The 20,833-nt window shown below is 55.4% G+C and overlaps 1 protein-coding gene across 1 annotated transcript in view; it reads left to right on the forward strand.

Annotated features, from left to right (window-relative positions):
* Positions 1 to 20,833, forward strand: part of Col4a2 (collagen type IV alpha 2 chain) — a 113,162-nt gene that overhangs the window by 33,420 nt on the left and 58,909 nt on the right. Inside the window, exon 4 of the mRNA XM_010619977.3 lies at positions 4,588 to 4,668. Within this exon, the coding sequence (XP_010618279.1) occupies positions 4,588 to 4,668 (81 nt within the window). The remainder of the gene's footprint in view (positions 1 to 4,587; positions 4,669 to 20,833) is intronic.

Raw genomic sequence — 20,833 nt, forward strand, 5'->3', positions numbered from 1 at the left:
CCCTGGCCAGGGCTTTGGGGTCCCCAGAAGCCCCCCCCCACCGTGAGTCCTTACTGTGTAGTCGGCTCCAGACATTAGGAGGAGGAAGGGTGTTACTCGGGAAGCACTCTGCCCTTGTTCTCCGGGCCCGTCCACCCCCACCTGTCACATTCCTGCACCGCCCTGTGACTGTCCCAGGTTGCACAGGTTCCAAACCAATGTGGGAACCCCCTGCCCCGCACTTGGAGCTGCCCCAGCACTAGAAAGTGGCCATGCTAGCCGAGATGCTCATCAAGATGTAGAAGTGTGCTCCCGATGACTCAGGCACAGCGCCTAAGGACAAGCTTCCTGGCTGCCTGCGTCTGCTGCCATGGTAGCGTCTGCTGCCATGGTGACTGGAGGGCAGCATAGCCACTCCCCAGGTACTCACGGCCCACACTAAGGGAGTCCGCCCAGGGCCTAGACTCCAGCCTTCCCACGGCCGCCCCTGCTCTTCTGCTCCAGCACAGTCTGACCTCCTAAATCTTCTCAGTCCAGCTCCCTGAGGACGGGGAACTAGCTGTTGGTGACCGTGGGGTGGTCCATCCCCATGCCCCCTCTGCTTTCTTGAGTGACCGCGGTTGTTTGGGGGCCCTTGAAATGCTGTTTCACAAAACACACTGAGTTGGCAGAGCTGCCAACTCCCTCCTGCCTCTTTGGGGACAGGATTTGTTCTGTGAGTGGCCCTGTGACTCGAGCTTCCTTTCCATATACCTTGTCCTGCTAATACCATGTTGGAATGATTTCCTTAATTTCTAAAGCAGCATGTGCGGAAATGGCTTATATTTCCTGTTTTGATAAACGAATGGAACTTGCTGGGAGCTCGTTCCCAAGTTGGCTCTCTTCTTGGTTGGCCTCTATTTTTGGACTAGAAGGATATTTCTAAAAACCCCTGCTTGACCAGACTTGCAGCAAAGACAAAGACTTGTAGAGATTATTTTGCCTAAAAATAAGAAAGATAATTACTTTAAACAGTGAGAAATATTTACCTTTCATGTCGCTTAGGCTGGGTAGTTGAGGCTTGCTCCGCAGAGGAAGTTTGGGTTGGACGCCAGGGGCGATTTGATGGGAAATATCTATGAATTCCCTTCAGAGAATTGCTCTTTTTGGCTGGAGGTACATTGGCTAAAAAAGACTTCCTTGGACAAGGCATTTCTGGAACATGTAGAGGACAAAATATTCTTTGTTTTAGGACAGATGCATTTTGTTCTTGGATCTTCATATAAATGTGATTAATACTCATTTTTAAATGCAAGTTGGAACCAGTGGCCATCGTTTTTGTCTTTCATTCCCTATAGTGTATCAGCTTTAGATGATAGAGCTAAAAAAGCTGGGTACATTTCCACGGGATTTTGCCTTTAATATGCACGGACAACTCACACAGGAAGTCAACTAGACTGACAGTCTAAATCTTCATGTGTTTTATTTTCTGGCAGTCAAGTTATTGCATATTTTTAAATGTTCTTAAATGTCCTAGATGCAAGTGCAAGTCTGGAAAGAGCAGCCCTGGGCAGCATTGCGTATGCAGGGCAGGGTGGGGTTCTTCCTGGATGCTGGCTGCCCGGGTCCCGGAAGCAATGTGACACCCGGACACCCTGCCACGGGCTGCTCGCGCAGAGCCAACGCCAGCCCCCGTGGGACCGGATGTCCTCTTAATCTTGCAGCTGCTTCTGTTGATGTCTGCGCTGACTCTGTAATCCATTTATCAATGGCAGGGCGGGCACTGTGGCAGCCGCAGAACCAGGATCCAGGCACAGAACCCTCACGCTGAGCCCGAGAGGAAGCTAGGTGCAGAGGCGGGAGCCCTTGTCTCTCCAGGGTTCAGGGCTTCTGTTCTCCCAAGGTCCTGGACGCTGCGGCTTGGTCAGGTTGTGTCTAGGAGGATGCCCACAAAGACAGATGGGTTTTCAAAGCTTTCTAATGTAACGATTCAGGAAGACTCTGGAGCAAAGAGTTCCCTGTAAAACATCAACTGAGAGTCCTGCTCCCACGGCTTCCCCACTGCACCCCTGGGGACAGCGTCAGCTGCATCCCCGCCTAGCAGAACGTGACCTGGGTCCCCAGAAAACACCTCTGGGGCCTCTATCTCGCCAGGGAGTCCCCAAGCCATCCGGGTCACTTCTGAGGCCCCAATTTCTGATCAGCACAGGAGTGCTGGCCACCTGTGCAGGGCAGGATAAAACCCAGCAGAAGAGCAGAACGCTGGAAGCACTTATTTTCGAGGAAAAGAGAACTAGATGTTGGCTCTGACTGGAGGCCCGTTCTGAGTCCAGTGCTCAGTGTCCCTGAGGCCCCACAGGAAGTGGGATTGAAGGGAGGCCAAGGGTGGCCCTCTGCTGGGACGGACACACCAGGGTCCCTCTCAGCCAGGAGACCCCCTGAGCCTGCACCACTTCGTGCAGCGCTGAGACAAGCTGGCTGGCTGGGGGCGCCTCTGCTGGGCCCAGCCACCACGCAGCACAGCGTTTTGCAGACCCCACCACGGTAACTGGAAACCACTGCAGAAAGCAGATCCTGACCCAGTAGGGTTTGGAATCAGGGGCAGGTTCCATTCTGCAGGTGGCGGCAGCTTCACAGATGCAGGCAGGGTGGGAGAAACGAGGCGTTTTTACAGAGGACCTGACCGGAAGCAGTCGCGGTTTTTGTCCTTGGGTTGCACAGAGCAGTAAAATCAAGGTACAGAGTCGAGCCAGTGAGCAGGGACGCAGCACCGCCCCCACTGCATCCTCAGGGGGGCCATGTGGAGAAGGTTGCAGAGCCCCACGTCTGCCCAGGGGCCTGGTCCCGGGACCTGAGCTGGTCGGGTGGCTGTCCGGAGCCCACACCCTACCCCAGGGCACAAATATTTCCTCTCGCCCTGGAGACTGGCGTTCCTGAGTATGGCACTGAGGGCTCTTGTAGGTGCCGGAATTCATAAGCACCTCCCCCACAGGACGGGGAGAGGTTGGACACTCTTGCACAAGCACAAGGCCAGAGTCTGGGGTGTCCGCAGGGGGAGCTGGCTTGGTCTGGGACGGATCCACCCTCCACAGGCACCTGGCGGGAGAGGTGGAGCCCAGAGGTATCCCCGGCTGCCTCCTGTCCCGGCCCTTGCAGGAAGAAAGCACCACAAAGCTTCCGGCAGGCAATAAGGAGCAAGGACACTTCCCCAACCAAATCCGGAGTCTCCTACACTTAGGACAGGGAGTCTGTTAGACCCACTTGAAACCCCCTTAAAATTGTTTGAACCACTGATTTATGCCCAGGGATTTGGCAAGTAGTTCTATAGTCAAACCTAGAAATGGCCTGTGTCACACCAGAGGAGGGCTGTGAGTGCGCACGCCCCCTTCCATTCCCAGAACCCCTCACCTTCCCCAGTGAGTTCTTGGTGAAGTGGGGTCCCCCTGTTGCTGTCACTGTGGTCCCCTGCCCTGCAAGTCTTTGTGTGTCCCACGTAGGCCTGGTACTGCAGGTAACGCGTGGAGCTGTGCTCTTAAAAACACGTAATCAAAATCATGGAATTTATGGGCCCTGTTGTAGATAAACCTTGAAGCCATAAAACTGGCCAATACTTGGAATCATATTTTGAGGGCATTAAGGGATTTTATGTCTGTTTACTTTTACACTGTGGAACTCGGCTACCTCATTACCTCACTCAGAACAAAAAGATCACTAAAAATAGATTGAAAATGTTCTCCGTGTCTTGGTGTCTTTAGAGGATTTGAGACTTGCAAACTTTCTGGAGTACCTCGAGCTATGCCGGGTGCCTGGGCTGGTGGTCAGGTGAAGGTGGTGACGGGCATGCAGGAGCGGGGCCCTTTCCAGTAGAGAATCATGGTGAGGAGAGAGTCCAATCATCTTTCAGAGGGAACATTGAGGGTGACCCGGCCAGATGGCTCCGAGGTGGCCCTCCCGTCCCCACGGATGGGACACACCTTGCTCGGCGCGGCAGGTTTGGGGCCCCAGGCACATGTGCAGTGTGGGAAGGGGCATGGCGGGTTCCAGGACAGTGGTGCTCTGCTTGGACACATTGGAAGGCTCTGCCCTCAGGTGGGGTTTGGCCCAGTAAATGCCGTGACCTAACCGAATATGCGGTTCCCCGAGGGTGACCGCCAGCTGGATGACCTCTGTGGGCCTCTCAGACACTGGCTGACAGCACAGGCGCCAAGAAGGAAGGCCTGAGCCTCCTATAACTGACAGCATGCACCACCCCACCTGTTGGGGGCACCACAGAATTACTGAGGGGAAGAGGTCAGTGTGGCTGCCCTGTGGACGTGCTGGGGTCATGCCGAGCACTGCACCACTGGGCCTCCCACCCTGAGCACCTCTTTATTCTGAGATACTGGGGCCTGGCATGAGGTGCGCCTTGTCCCCACGGATCGATCTGTCCTGCCTCAGCCTTGAGAGGGACCCATCCCGTCCTCTCCAGGATACCATCTCCAGGCAGCAGAGGTGTCACTCCCTGCTGGGGACCCCGCGTAGGCTCTGCGTCCTGTGGGCGCCTCCGAAGGCCCTGCCCGTGGGATGCGCGGTGCACTGGGACTCGGGGTGTTGACCCTGGAGGTGACAGTGTGTGCTTGATTTTCACAGGGTGTGAAGAAGCTCGACGTGCCCTGCGGAGGGAGAGACTGCAGCGGTGGCTGCCGGTGCTACCCCGAAAAAGGAGGCCGCGTAAGTCAGAGCGTCACTCTCGCGCCCTGTCCCCCATTCTCCTGAGGAGTGTGACACCAAGTGTCCTCTGTCACCACACAAGCAGTGATAGGACGCGAGGTGGGCGGGCTTGTCCCTCTCTCCTGCCTCGCGCTGTTCTGAATCTGCGTGCACAGCAGTCCCCAGGTCCTGCCAAGGGCTGGCCAGGACCCTGTGGGAGGAGGTCTGAGGGTGCCCGTCCTTTGGTCACGTGGCGTGCAGCCTTGTGGCCTCGTCAGGTGTCCCCAGGTTACTCATGAGGCCTCCGCAGACAGCCGCTGCGTGCCTTCATTCGGGATAACGACAGGGGCATCTCGTGCTCAGGAGTCCAGATTTTTTTAATATTTCCAGTCTGTGCATGATTGAATCTGCAAACACAAAACCCACAGATCCAGGGGCTAGCTGTGTGTGTGTGTGTGTGTCCATGTGTACTGCACACAGCTATGTGTAAAGTGCAATGATGTTTTATACTTACATTTTACATAAACATGTATTTTATGAAAACCTATAAAGGCAAGCATAGTTAAAGTTGTATCACCGCAAAGGTATAAAAAAGTGGCCAGCAATGACAGGTGTACATTGATGTTGATTCTAAGTGTGAAATACTTCCTGAATGCCCTTCGGGGAGCTCATTTCCTCGTGAGCATGCAGAGAAAGTATCGCCATTTGGAATATTGAGCCGATGCCAGGCTGAATGTGCACAGGGCAGCGATCCACCTCATTCAGCTACCTGGTGGGGACTGGGCGTGGAGTTCAGCCTATGGCCCAGGCTTGGTCCCTGGCACCACGAAACAAAACAAAGCAAATACAACAACCGGTGCTTGCGTACTGACATTTCTTCTTTCTAAAAGGTGGTGTTCTGTGTGCATGCCCAGGCCCACGGCAGGGAGTGGGGTTTCATCCCGCCCACAGCCCTGCGTCTGGCTGTCTAGGGCCGTATGGTCCCTCCAGGACCCAGGCTTGTCTGCACCTTGGTCTGGAAAGGGCCCGGCTGTGGGAGGTGCACAGAAGTGTTGTCTGTGCTGCTCTGTTGTGGACAGAAAGCAGGACGGTCCTGGTGTCCAGTGGGCTTCACCCCATCAGACCCCGAGTCCATTTCAGAGCAGCTGTTCCTTTCCTACTTCCATGTCACCTTTCGGAGTGTGGCCCCCAAGGCCAGGCTTGACCCTGAGTCCCCTCCTCTAAATCATAACCCCAAGCACGCTGGTCCCGGAATCAGGCTCCTAGGAAGCCACACACAGTGCCTCCTGACGGCCCACTGGCCACTGTGGGCGGTCATGTGGACATTATCTGAGGTGGCAGGTACGATGCCTGCCTCCAGGTGTATGTGGGTGAGTGAGCAGCCAAGCCAGCCCAGGAGTTGGGATGATTAAGTGAAAAATAAGAGATTCTTGGTTAAGCTGAAGACTTCATTTGGGAACCAAAAACAAATACTCTCTTGGACCTTGAGTCACATAGTTTTCTTGAAAAGTGTGGATTGTCCCACAAAAGTTTGGTGCCATTGTGATGAGGCACTGCGACTCTCCAGGGACCTTCAGGTTTAGCACAAGGCTTCCCTGCTTGGCCTGGCGATGCTATGCTCTGGGAATTGCTACTTGGAGATCATTCCTCAGCATTTCACAAAGATAAATATTTTTTAACTATAGGAAGCCATTTCCTGAGATTTAAAATTCCCCTGGGTCCCTCGCTATAGATTTTCCCAGCGATGACATGATGGGTGGTGACGAAAGCTCGCTCCCTGAGCTCTTGGCCAGCTCAACCTTATATGGACAGGAAGTGGATAAATCAGCAGTGCGGTGTCTGTGAGCAGCCGTGGGGCGGAGTCGGAGTCTGGGGTGCTCTGCATTCTCTGAACACTGTGAGCCAGGCAGAGCCCGAGTCCTTCCTCTCCTGTGACAGTCCGATGAAGAACCAAGTAAGCCTGCCCACACTGCCGTCCCCACAGCCTGGCTCTTCAGCGGGCAGCTTGTCCTGGCTGTTCAGCAGACTCTGCCACGGGCACGGCAGTGTGTGCCCACATGCTGCCGTGTCTTCTCAAGGAGGGCACTAGGGGAAGGTTCTAGGACTCCTGGGCCTCTGTGATTCAGTAAACTCACTCAGATCGCGAGGCCCCGTGTCCCCCAGCTTCCCCGATTACAGAAGTACCCAAGCCTGTTTTGGAACATTGCCACATAAAGTGCAGACTGTCCACCTCTGGCTGATTCGATTAACGCTAGGAATCCAGAACTAGCATGGGCTGGACTCGCTGCAGTTTCCAGGCAGGTTACTGACACTGATCACACAAGGCAGACTCGGCAGTTGTCTCAGGAGTTTGTACAAGAGACAGGAAATGATGTGCATGTGAGCCTTGGCTATGGGGCCATCCTCTCAGGCTCAGGTGGCCTGACACATAACCAGGGCAATACTGCTGTGTGCTGCATAATCCCTGATACTGTCCCCAAGGCCACCTGTCATGGGCTGTCAGACAGCGTGAGGATGTTGGCTCAGTTAGTTAGCACAGCGATGTTGGCTCACTGGGCCCTGAGGTATTAGAGCAGCCAGCTAACTCCAGGTAACTCAAGTGTGTCCTTGCACATTGGTTAGTAAGAAGACAAAAAGAGCTAACAGTAAAAAGTGACAGGAACTTGTGGAAATTTGTTAGGACAGTCATATGCTTTATCAAAACAGTTACTAAGATAGAGATTCTATTCCACTCAGACCGAGCGTTTGCGTGCATGAAACATCAACTAATTAACAGCTCTACCAAACGTGTTTCTGTAGAAAAGCCGTTTCTGCCCTACTTCCGGTTTAATGGTATTTTTTAAAATAACGCGCTCCATAAAAATCACAGCTGGACAGAGTCTGTGTGCAAGGTCTGCGTGCATAGCCTGTTCTTTCCCACAGCTTCCCCGGGGCCACTGGCCGTATATTTTCCCCGCAGTGCTGCTGGAGCTGCCACCCAAACGCCTTCCTGCACACGGGCCTGGCCCGGCCTGGCTAACCCAGCCTTATATGGACACGGTGCCAGTGCGTGTGTTCTCACCATGGCAACGGCCACAGCAGAGGCTGCGTGGATAATCCCTGGCTGCTGAGCAGAAGCAGGCGCACAGTTCTCCGGGTCCAAGCGGAGTCTGCAGCTGCCAAGCAAACAGCTGCCTGTGTGACATGGACCCCATCCTGCGGGCTCTGCACCCCATGGGGAGTGAGCTGCACAGCGGGGTGGCGGGACAAGGAGGGGATGGACCTGCCCACGCCCCGTGCTCGGGGTCGCTGAAGGCTGTGTGACCCCGCGGCCCCCAGGTCCACCTCGGGACACCACCACGTGGGGCTCTGACCTGAGCCCTGAGTGCTGCCCGCAGGGGAGGCTCCAGGACTGGGGCTCTTTGGCTCTTCCCTGGCTAGGAGCGGGGGCACCCTGAGAAGAGAGGAGCCTGCTGGCCTCTGGTGGAAGGAGGGGGGTCAAGAGCAGCGAGGTGCCCCAGGACGGTGGGCCAGGTCTCCGCGGAGCAGCACCTGTCTAGCGATTGCCCTCACCCCACCGCCGTGCGCCCAGGAGTTCAGAGCAAACCTGTACTTTCCCCACTGATGCAGCGTGAATCTGACCGCACTGCAGGAACAGGGTCCTGCAGGTGTCTGCCCAGCACAGCCCTGCACCTACCTGTGGGGTCCGGGATGAGGGTTCCAGTCTGTGCCTCTGTGAGCACCTCCGCCCGCAGGAAGGGCAGCCAGCTGGGAGTAGCAGAGGGCACTGTCTTCTAACGCCTTGGGGTTATGCTAGCGCCTGGCATCGAGGCAGCAGCGGCAGGGGTGCTGGGTGGTTTTCTGAGGGGAAGGCGGGTCTGGGCCAGACCACCTCCCTGTTCGCCTCCTGCAGTGGCCGCTGGTCCACACCTGCCACTGCAGCTCGTGGCAGTTGGCACCCCTGTCCTGCGCCCTGTGCAGCTCCCACATCCACTGCTGCAGGCAAGGACCCAGCCCGGAGAAGGGGCCGAAGCAGTGTGAGGGGAAGGGAGTCCCACCAGCAGCGTGTTTTCCGTGTGTGCTCCTCGTGACTGTGACAGAACCAGAGTAACCACAGAAGAGCTGGGAGGAGGAGGAGAAGACTGGGCGAGGCGGGGGACCCCACAGGAGGGCGCTGTGCCTGGCTGCCCAGTCCCAGGGCCCTCTGGGGGAAGTGGGGAGGCTTCGGAGTTCGCGTGAAAGAAGGTGCTACCCGAGCCTGGGACGTGTCCCCCGCTGTAGGGAAGCCGTGAGGTGTAGCTGTGGTGCCGCTGATTTTTAACCATTATTTATTGCACATTGGCCGGGCACCAAGAGCCCAGAAGCGCCAGGACAGCTGTCCTCCCCATAGCTCAGCATTGCACCCCCTCTCCAGTCGTTTCCGACACTGTGCGCAGGGAGGCGTCCAGGAGCCGGAAGTGAGGCCACGGAACCCGACCTGAACCCTAGGATTTACTCAAATTGATAAAATCCAAGTGGAATCAGTGCACAGCCCAGCTGGTGCCACGCTGACCCCAGGATCTAGCGAGGCGGGTAAAGGGGGACCAGGGTGGGAGACAGTGGGCAAATCAGTGCTCAGCGGCAGGCTGTAGGAAGGAGTGGAACGCTGCCACGGCCCATGGGACTGAGACAGCGGAATTGAGGAGACAAGGCCGGGGCCTGGACCTGTTGGCTGGCGTCTCTGCAGCAGGCTGTCGTCAGAGGTAGGCAGGGTGCAGGCCTCACATGCACGGCTGTGTCCTGGCCCGGGAACTCCCAGGTCCGTCCCCGCCCTTCCCCTGGAAACTCCGTGTCCGGTGGCCTCCCTGCAGGTGACCTGGGCGAGGCAGCTGGCAGCCTCAGACATGATGTGGCTCCTCCTGGCTCTCCAGCAGGATGAAGCAAGCGTCTTCCTGAGGCCGGACTCACACACTGGCAGAGTGCGTTAACTGCGTCGCTAGGGAAGGGAAAAGCAGCCTGGTTGAGCTGACTCCTCCTCCACCCCACCCCACTGGAGGCGACACAGACGCAACGTCAGAGGAAGGTCACAGGCGGATCTGCATCTCATTTTTAAAAGGCCACTTTGGAGCTCGTTTGATAGGAAAATGCATCATTAAAATCCTAAGAAGTTGTAATTTTAATATCGTATCACTGAGTACTCTGGAGAGGCATCGCTATAGACAGGATCTGGTGGATGCGAGGCCCTGGGGTGTCATTCTGTGATAAAACGTGTGCTTTGCACACACAGGGCCCTGGCTTCTATCCCCAGAACTACTATTTCGATTTTTAAAATTCTGCTTATTTGAAATCGTCATTCCCTTCACATGAAACATGACACACTGTATCCTGGATTCTGTTGTGTTCTGTGGGAACAGTACATCCTTAAGTAATAGGCATCATAAATTCTTTGTTGAAAATTAATCACAGTGGTTGTGGCCTGGCATTTAGCAACTTCACCGGAAGTAGCTCAGGTGACCAGGGCCACCGCACAGGCAGCAGCGAGCCGGTGTCCGCAGCGAACACGTCTGCCTGGATGCAGAGATTTAGTAGCTCATGGTTCTGGACAGGTGGGCGTTGGACCTGAATGCAGAGATGAGTCAAAATGTTGCCTGTTTTGTTTATTCACACACACACACACACACACACACACACACACACACACACACACACACACACCACTCCAAAAATATGCTTTGGCAGCCCATGCCACATTCTTCCATGATGAAAAACGCGGCTTCTGTCTCGACTCCAGGTGTTGTTAATGAGTCCTGGTGGGTTATCTAGGGCCTCAGATATGCAAGGATAAGGCCCTGCCTTCCTGGGGAGCCGCTCCTCTCCCACCCTTCTGAATTTACACCCAAGACGTCCACAGAACAGGCATTTGGGGGCTCAAGGAGGTAATGACTGCTCCCTGTTTGTCACTTGGCCAGGCTCCTGGCTGATCTGTTTCATGGCGAGCAGGGACATCGGGCGGGGTTACAGAACTCCAGGAAGAGTGTGGGGCAGGTGCAGAGGGGCCTTCTGTGGGCTTGGGGCAGTGGCCTCCACGAGCACAGCCTCAGTCACCAAGCAGTGACGAAGCTGCTAGCTGGACTGTGCTCTGCAGAGATGGTTCTGGGTTTTTGGAGACCTCTGTGCAGGTCCACAGCCACCAGGACAGCAGTAACAGTCCCCACCTTGGCTGGAACCTCAGAGACCCCAGGTGGCTGACAAGCTGGGCTGTGAGGTCTCTGCTGGGCTCAGAAGCTAGTGAAAGCCATGGGCTGGGCAGACCTCCCTCTGCCGCCCCTCAGGTGTGTCACTTGTGCTGAAGGCCACTGCTTTGCTGTATTCACTTCCCGTCTCTCCTGAGCAGACAACCGCAGGATCCTAAGACTGGAGCACAGCTGTCCCCAGCGTCACGTGCTTTCTCAACACTGGCCTGAAAGCAAAGGTCCTCTCCTGCTCGGTCCCTGTCCTGGCAGCGCATGTGGACAGCTGGTGGGGAAGGCGCTCCGGCTGCCACAGGGTGGTCCCCGCACCAGTCCTGGTCCCCAGGGTCTGTCCCCAGCTTCAATAGTACAGAAAACAATGGATTGCTCTGGAGAGTCTCCTCGTTTTGCATGAGACGTGGTCATTAATCACCCGGGGAGACGCAGAGAGACTCAACTGCCACACCACACGCATCTCCTATCTCCTGAGCTTGCCACTCTGGCACGCGCGGTGGGCACGAGGGCCTCTCCCCTGCCTCGTTTTTCTCTCTTTACCCCTCATGGACCACCCTGTCCGTGTTCAAGGGCAAAATGATCCATGCAGCTTGTGTTCCTGTCATTGGCATCGGTGAACATTAAATAAATTTCCTCTTAGCCATTGCAAGCTTCAAAGTTTCCCCAAGGAGCTGGCCAGCCGGGCCTCTGAGCAGCCGGCCCTTCCCAGCCTCCCGCCTCCCACCGAGCTTGTTCGTGTGGTGTAGACAACCGGATCCTTCAAGTGGTCGGATGTCTGACTCACAGGGAGGCACAAAGCGGCCTTCAGCAGGCCGCCTGTCCCCACTGACCACAGCAGCAGCATTTCCTCTCTGCATCCAGCCTGAAGACCAAAAGAAGGGAAGCAGAGGCAGACACGCAGCCAGCAGCAGGCCCCGTAGTCATAGCCCAGGCTGGTCACCAGTGGCCGCTTCCCACGCAGTCCCCGCGAGGGCGAGACCGCCCCTCTCCCCAGAGGAACCAAAGGCTCTGTATCAGAAACACTGTTAGGATGCGAGACCGCTGCTCTCCCCAGAGGAACCAAAGGCTCTGTATCAGAAACACTGTTAGGATGCATAACCCTAACCCCAGGCACCAGAAAGAGAGAAATAAAACCAAACGAAATGAAATGGGATGGAAGTAATTAACGCCGGGTGGATAATGTCTGTGGCCTGAGAAGTTCTCAGATAGTGGTCGGCCGAGTATTTCTTATTAAACCAGTGTCTTCATCAGGCCCTCTGACTCTGCAGACTTAAAGTCTGTTTTACATAAAGCAGCCTGACGGGTTTGCTGGTGAAGTTGGTCTCTCTGTAGTAATTCGTGGAGCTGGCACGTTTCGGCTGTGCATGGGAACCATTATTTTGAGGAAGATACATTTTAAGTGGTGGTTGTGGCGTATTTTTAAGTCCTGGGAAGATGCTAGATAAGTCACAAAGGAGCCTTGGGGTCATTTGTGTCCACTGCTCCCGCTTCGCATGTGTCAGCAAAACCAGCCGGACTTGGCCGGAGGAGCGCTGCAGGTCTTCAGGGACAGGCGAGTGCACACTGGCTGGGAACACAATTCACAGGCCCCGGGAGCTCTGGGAAGCAGTCCTGCTTTGTGCACACTGCCTTTCACCTCTGCCCTTCGGCCCAGCGGGAGAAGGAGCAGTTCGAGTACAGGGCCGGATACCGCGGGGCCAGATTCTACTGTGCGCCCAAGCCATCCCACGGAGTCTGGGAAGAGGGCTTGGGCACCAGCAGAGCCTGCAGCGGGGAGCCAGCCTTCCTGCCGCAGAGGCCTGGGGGCGAATTCCTCGTCTGTTCACACCTGATGGTGTACAAATATTTGCACTTCTCTGCCCAGAGTGGTGGCATTATTGATCTGCAGGTTCAACCTGAGCCTTCTTTTCTTTTTCTTTTTTGAATGAAGAGGAATGGTCTTGGGCCACGTATAAAATATATATTACAGTTAATATATACAAGTAACAAAACCTCCTTTATTTTTTTTTGTTTGTTTTTATGACATTTTTAAAAAGAACTGGCAAGCTTTCTCCCCCGCTGGCATCTCGAGGGAGGCCAGGAAAGTACCTCCAACCATAGAGGTAGGTCTGCAGCTCCTACAGGAAGCCAGACAGACTTTCCTGGTAACTCAATGAACAAAGGGGGAAGAGACTTAAACACACACAGGCTGCCGTCCGTCTGATGAGTGAGATTCATACAGATCTAAGTGCACTGTGCTGCGGCAATATGAAATAATCAGACTGAAAAGTTGAACTGAAAAACTCCTCCGCTTGGAACTTTGCTCCGGGACTAACGTGGAGTCAGTCCCACCTGGACCTCACGGGGATGAAGCTCATTCGCGGCTTCCTGTAGAATCCCAGGGTGGTGGCCTGGGCTGCAGCTTGGGACAGTGTGGGTCCCCGGCACCCCTGCCCCATGGAGGAAGAAAGCCAGGTGTCGAGGCGCATTGTGGGAGAGAGCTGCTGGGGGTGGGGGTCCCTGTGTCCCTTCCCAGCGTCGGATTCCTGAGAAGGATTTCTCCCCAGCCATGTGTGTCCTGGGCTCATCTGCGCTTTGAAGAACGACAGCGAGAGACCCCGGGTGTCTGGGTCCACTTAGCCCAGTCCCATGTCCTGAGAACATGGGGTTCCAGTATAAAGTCACATTGGTGCCATGGCTCTGTTAAATTTAAACAGTCATCTTTGAAATTCCCAATCATCTAAGCACAAATCAAATGGGTTGACTAAACGACAGCATTGGGTGCTTCTCTGCAATCCAGGAAGGAAAGCCCCGCGGTTAGTAACAGACAGCTGTGCTCGTGGCCACCCACAGGCTTCAGTTGTCGCTGGACCTGAAGGCCCCTTGTCACCACTCAGACACGGTCCGTCTGGCGAGAGGGACTCAGTGGCACAGCGGGGTGGCCCCTGTGGTGGTCACTACCACCAAGGCCCTCCATGGACTGTGGCGGAGGAGGTGGTGGACAGGACCTACCTTCTGTACCCACGGGCTCCCTGGCGACCCACATCTGGCCATCCCTGACCCTAGGAGCTACCACTCCCTCGCCCTCTGCCAGCCCTGTTCCTCTGCTTTCTGCCTGGGCCAGAGCGCGGCCCCTGGCCCCTGTTGCAGTAGAGCTCATGGGACCGGCAACTGTCCTGGCCCGTGTTCACGTGCAGACCTCACCCTCCCTGGCTGACCGCCGTGAGCTTCTACTCCAGCCCCTCCCGGCTGCCTGGGCACTGGGCCCCGTCTCCTGGGCTGGGGCCACCCTCCTGGGACCACCCTACATTCTTAGCACCCTGTTGTCCGGACACTACCCCGGTGGCTCTCCGGAGGCCTTCTAGCAGAACACACACATTTTGCTTTCGGTAACTGTGTGTGTTCTTATTTATTTTTGCTTTTTGACTAGTGACCTTCCACTTGTGTAATTTAGTTCTGAACCTTGGTCCAGGGTTTTATTTTGACTCCTCTTGAATTCCTGAAAGGTATAGCTCAAGTCTCTAATATGGAAATGTACTGCCTGCTCCTGCTGCTCTCCCTCTCTCTCGTCTGAATCTGATCTAAGGCAAACACAGACATTCCATGAGGATGGCTGTGGACCAAGAAGGAGATTTCTAAATGTTAATTACCACTGGTATTTTTAGGGCTTTATTTTGAGGCTAGCATTAATGAAAAGGGCTGTCCAGCCATCTGCATTCCCGGAAGTAGACTAATCAGACGAAGGCGATCAACAAAAAGTACTTTGTGGGTCAAAATGAGCTTCCTGAATCAAGAAGATTCTTTAAAAAGAGCTCTTTGGTAAAGGAAATAAAATTCAACAAAAAACAGTGCCCTTCAAAAATGTCGTGTCTTGGGAGGAAAGATGAGTAATGGAAATCCTGAGCAGGTGACAAAGATGGAAGAGACCCCTCGTCCTCTGGGACCCACGTGATGGGGGACGGGCGCCTGGCCGAGAGCTTCCGAGCCGCGAGGCTGAGAACTCTGTCCTAGAATCAGTGACACAAGGAAGAAGCTAGGATCTCAAAGTGCGTGTTACGTGGGTGTGTCTGCATGTCAGTGTGCGTGCGCATGCTCGCATTTATGCTCTGAATTCCACGGGTTTTATATTCATTAAATATTTATACGCTTCCCATTTGTGTTTCCGGGGGAATGACATGACTGTCATGGAAACCCTTTATCGGCTGGTGTTTTAATGTGGGACCTTAGATGTATTTCTATTTAGCATTATCTGTCAATTTATTTTTCTTTCTTTTTTTTTTTTTTTTTTTAATACCTGGGATCGAACTCTGGACCTTGCACTTGGGAGGCAGGCAGTGGAACCACTGAGCTAAATCCCCAGCTTATCTGGGATTTAAAATGAAGCCCAGTGTGAGTTTCTAATGGTAGGAGAATGCACCACCACTGCATTTTAAAATTTAGCCGCCTTTTACATCAGACAGAAGCCGGCTGTTCCTGTGCTGTGCCGGTAACTGATAAACATCTTGGAGAACAGAGCCACAGAGCGACGGCCTGCGCCTGCTCTGGGGTGACTGTGGGAGGAGCCTGGGACTGGAACTCTGTCTCCCTGTGGCTCAGCCCGGTGCCCCACCACCCCACCCGGGGTCTCTGTGTGCAGTTGGCTGTGGGTCCCGGGAACCGGAAGGGAGGAACAGGCAGGGAGTGGGCTGGGCGTGGGAAAGGACTCTTGGAAGACCCGGTTCCCCTCCCACCCAAGGAGCTGGGGGTCCCCACCTCTCGGCCTCCCCACTCTTTCTCTTCTCTCTCCATGAGGAGCCCCATCCCCCCAGGGGTCCCAAGTGAGCCTGAACGATGGGGCCTTGGAGTGGCTTTGCCGGACCTGCACCCTGGGCCCGTGGGCCCTGGCCAGGACGCTGGCTCTGAGAGAGGCAGTCGGGATCACGGGGCTGGCACTGGGCACAGGGAGAAGCCCGTTCCCCAAGCCCCTAGACACACCTTTTAAAGGAAGAATCGTGTCTGTCTTCTGTCTGTCTGGAGGGGCGACCAGAGAGCCCGTCTTCCCTCCATGGGACGGGAGCTGTCCCTGAGCTCAGATGTGGGGCAGCAGGGCAGGGGGCTGCACGTGCAGGGTCGTCCGCACTGCCCCCCACGTTGGCACCTTCCCACAGCATTGTTTTAATCAACAGTCAGTGTCATGCTGTTGTCTCAGATGCGAGACACTACTGTTCGTGCATCACCATGACTCTTTAGCATGTGTTATTTCTAGAAGACAATTGAGTTCTTTTCTTTTCCTTTTTTTTTTCTTTTTTTTTTTTTTTTTTTGTTGTTGTTGTTGTTTTGTTTTGTTTTTTGAGACAGGGTCTCACCATATAGCCCAGGCTGGCCTCAAACTCTTGGCAATCCTCCTGTCTCAGCCTCCCAAGTGCTGGGATTTCAGGCATGCACCACCATGCCATGCTGGGTTTCAACTTCTTTTCTTGTGTGTAGAGATCTTTTCCCTTTTGACATCTTTTCTAACCGGAAAGGATAGAGATTTTCCCAGTGTATTTCTATACTCTTTTATTTAAATTTCTTTGTGCCTGCTACAGTACAGCATATATTATTTTTAAACACTGGTATGAAATACTCATTAATACCTTGTTCCATTTTTTTAAAAAAATAGCAGGTGTTTCCTGCCTTCTTGGCAGGGTCTGCTGTTTGCCTGTTATTTGTGGGTCTGAGCTCCCATTGTCTGCGAACAGTGGCTGTCACGAGAGGTCATTGCCCTGGCCCGAGGACTCTGTTTCCAAAGGGCAGCATGATTCTGGCATCTGCTGCTCACTGAGGAGCCTTCTACCTGCTCCTTACCCCCAGGGCTCAGGGTGGCCGTCCGTGCCTTTTTCCACAGTCCACAATGAAGCCTGTTCCCGGCATTTTTCGTGGGGCCTGGACTCTGGGGATGCCTTCCCACCTGGGCCTCCCAAGGCTCGCGTGGACTGGAACCCGGCTCCCGTGACACCCTGGCCACAGTACACCAGTGCGTGGCCACAGTGTCTCCCAGGCGGGAGCAGCGACCTCCCTTTCTCTTCTCAGAGTCCACGCTTGACTGGGCCATGGGCAGCCAGAGCCTCCTGAGACCATGTTTTCTTTCCTTCCCAGAGATGCGCTTTAGAAAAGGCTGGGGATGCAGCCTGGCCCCGCTTCTTGCAGGGGGAAATCAGGGCACTGCAGGGCAGGCCTTCTGTGTGGTCTGCTGTGGTCGCTTGGAGCTGCCTGTCTCCCTTGGGGAGGTGCAGACGCCTTGGGCTTTGAAGGGAAGGCCCCGCTCCCTGTCTTCTGAGGCCTGCTCGCCGCACCGGCTGTGCATGTGTGTGTGAGCAGAAGCAGGATGGCTTGGGGGTCCAGGGCGCCCTGTACCGACCAGCCTGGCACACCCGCTCCCTGGCCCAGCGCCCGCCGGCTCAGCGTCTTTCCCATCTGTGGTCGGCCCACCTGTCCATGGCCCTGTCTGCGTGTGCCTCGGTGGGCACAGGCTGACCCTCCAGCTGGACACTGACCCGCAGACAGCAGCAACACGGGTCCCTGAGGAGTGGCATGACCCTCCACGGTGGGAAAAGTGTGGAGATGCATTGCACTGAGCTTCCATGCAGCCCTGGGGTTCAGGGTGAGAACGGGCCCCTGAGCCTGCCCCCTCCTCCTCCTCCACAGAACCAGGTGATCTGCTAAGGGCCACCTCCCTCCCTGCCCAGCTTAAGCCCTGTAGTCTGTGGACCTCAGCACCCCCACAACAACTTCCTCATGGTTGCAGACCCAGCATTCCTGGCTGCGAGCTCGGCCCCATCCCCTCGAGGCCACCTCAAAGTGCGTAAATGAGATGCTTTGGACCTTGGGTCAGGGTGGCACCCAGGGAGCAGGACAGGAAGGCTCTCCAGTCCCATCTGCCCTGTCTCGGGTGTGCCGCACCATCCCTGGCGTCTCCCCTGCAGAAGGGACAGCGAGGTCACTGTCACAGGTTGATGGTGGCACAGCCGTCTGCAGATTAGCTCGTGACGTGCTCCTGAGAGACTTGAGGGCTCTGCCCATCTGGACTTGCACGGCCTGCCAGCACAGGTGGCCGTCCACGGTGTCGGGCACCTGCAGTGACCCCGGGACGCCGCCCAGCCTGTGAATGCGTGCAGTGGGGCAGACCCCACACGGCCCTCCTCGGTCCACTGTCCTCAGGTCCGCTTCGTGCTCAGTGTCTCGGCATCGCGCTGTGCCTCACCCGTGAATGTTCTCGGGGTTGGAGGTAGGATAGGCAAGGGTGTGGTCCGTGTCTCAGCCGTCCGCTGAGGGCCCTGGGATGGACGTCCCTGGGGTGACAGGGACCACACCGCACCTGTCCCTTGGTCAGAGAGGTAGAGTCTGGGGCTGCACGGCTGCATGAGGGATGCAGTGAGGGGTGCGGTGAGGGACGTCTTTCACCGTCTCGGCCCCAGAGTGAGTCCCAGAGCCAGGGCACTGCTGAGCATCCCAGCCTCAGCGGAGAATCCACCGTGGGGCTGAGCTGTCAGAGGCTAGCAAGGCAGGGGTGGTACTGTCCTAGGCCCCTTGAGTCAGGAGGACCCAGGGACAGGCGCTTCTGACTGGGCACCACTCATGGCACAGAAGACTCTGTCCCTTTCCGTCCTTTGCTCCAGCTCAGGTTTTTTTTTTTTTTTTTTTTTTTTTTTTTTTTTTTTTTTTTTTTTTTTTTTTTTTTTTTTTTTTTTTTCTTTCTTCGTAGTGGGGATGGAACTTGGGTTGGGGCCTTTCGCTTGTGAGACGGGGCAGAACCACTGAGCTAAATACCGGGCCCTCCAGCTCAGTTCTTGACTCTGTAAACATCCAGCCCTGAGCTTGTGGGCAGGAGGTGAGGCTGGGCAGAGGTGGGGGTGCAGACATCCCTCTCTCCCTCTCTCCCTCCTCTTGCACCCCAGACTGGACCTGGAGATGCCTCAGAGGTGGGCGCGGCTCCCCCTGGGCTGTGGGTGGTGTTAGGTGAGTTATTTCAACTCTGTAATGTAGCTTCCGACTCCACAGCAGGGAGGAGGTGATTGGGGGTCTCTGGGTGAGGACAGCTGATTCATGTGAGCAGGGTTGGCTCTAGAACGGGGTCCAGGACTTGGGAGCCACCGTGCGCCCTTCCAGGCTTTCTGGTCTGCACAGAGTCATCTGTGGGCCTCGCCCCTCACAGCACCGGCACAAACCCCCCAGAGCCCTCTGCAGCAGGTCTGCGGCCCCCAAGAGGGCCACGCCCCCCACCTGAGGGCATCCATCCCTTGCACCATCCCTGGTACTGTTTACAGCCTTTTCTTCCCAGTTTACAGCTCTCTTATTAGTATGTTTCTTATCTCAAAAGGGAGAAGCCAGGCGTGGTGGCGCACACCTATAATCCCAGTTCTCGGGAGGCTGAGGCAGGAGGATCACTGTGAGTTCAAGAACAGCCTGGGCTACATAGTGAGTTCCAGGTTAGTCTCAACTACATAGTGAGACCCTGTCTCAAAAAAACAAAAATGGCGGGGGGTAGAAATAACTTTTCGCCTAACCCACAGTGACACACAGTCTCTTGTCTGTTGGTTTAGCGTCCTTGAGTGAAAGTTTAAATTTAAATGTTAATATTCTAAGCACACTCAGGCATGCATGACGTTAACTCCTGGCTCTTGCCTCACCTCAGAGGTGATTCAGCACCTGTTCCTGTGCTCACAGCGGAGGAAGGCAGAGCTTTTCCCCACCTCTGTCAGACCCTGGGGCGGGAGGAGCCCCACAAGACCCCGCTGTGCCTCAAACCTGTGCCAGGTTCCCTGCCCAGACACCCCACACTCCAGCCACAGGCGCGGAAGTCCACAGAAGCCTGGCTCATGCATACATCTACATAGCTGTGGACTTTGCGGAAAAAAATGACACTTTTAAAATTTAAAGTACAGCCAGTCCTACAGCAAAAGACCAGACACCCACTGGCACTGTGTATGCCAGCTACAGGTGTCCCTGGGCTCCAGCTTGATGTGTCCAAGAGGCCGTGTGCCCTGACAGGCCACCTCCTGCTTCGTGCACACGTCTGAAATTGAGGTGCAGGTGGCCACCCGTGGGCCCGAGACCTGCACTTGGGGTCCTATTGGTCCTAAGGTCCAGCTGGCACAGGGGCCCAGGAGACGAGTGTGTGACACACCTTGCCCAGGCCCTCCTTATCACTGATCCTCAGGATCCTCAACCCACACGGAGGCTGTGGCGGGCGGGCGCCATTTCTCCTCGGCCTTGTTTCGCCTGCGCCTCAGCTCCTATACCTCCATGGCACAGACTTGCGTTCGGGACCTGTGCCTGCTACGGCTGCGTTTTCCAAGGCCGTGTGCTACAACCACAACGCCGTTTCTGCCCTGCGGCCAGACCCCTGCTCTCCTAAGACGAGACCAGAGCAGCTGAGCTCTCCTAGAAGGACTAGGCAGAGAGAGACCCTCCTCTCCGGCCTCCTAAGCCTGTTTCTCCCCATCCCCAGACAAAGCAGCCTCCACACTGCTGGGAGACCCAGGACGGCTTCTCCAAACAGCTGCGTGGGGCTCGCATCCCTGCGAGTGAGCCAAGTAGAACACATTGTTTCCACAGCACATTTTTAAGGACTTAGGGGAAGAAATGAGCCTTGGCATTTTCAGAGAACAATGTGCACCCGTCTTCCGTCCTGTCCCCAGAGAGCGGCGTGAGTCACGGCTGTAGCTGAATAAGTACTGAAGCAGGTGCTGTGACCAGCAGGCCATGACTCATCGCTTTCCTTAGCGACTCCGTGGACTCCGTGGCAGGCATTTCTGGCAACTGTGCAATAGCTGTTTACAGGACGCGGCACAAAGCAAATACGGCGAAGGGGTGCCACACTGCCGTGAGACCAGAGGATCTGTCCAGCCCTACCTCCACAGGTACACTGCAAGCTTCTAAATGGGCCCAGCTAGAAGAGAAGGAATTCTGTGGCAGAAGTCAGCAGCAAGAGCTGCTTCCTTTCCTGACCTTCTGTGGTTCCTTCTGTGTGAGTGACTCATTTC

This window comes from Fukomys damarensis, unplaced genomic scaffold (assembly GCF_012274545.1).
Source record: "Fukomys damarensis isolate Sample0158 unplaced genomic scaffold, DMR_v1.0_HiC HiC_scaffold_6, whole genome shotgun sequence".
NCBI lineage: Eukaryota > Metazoa > Chordata > Mammalia > Rodentia > Bathyergidae > Fukomys > Fukomys damarensis.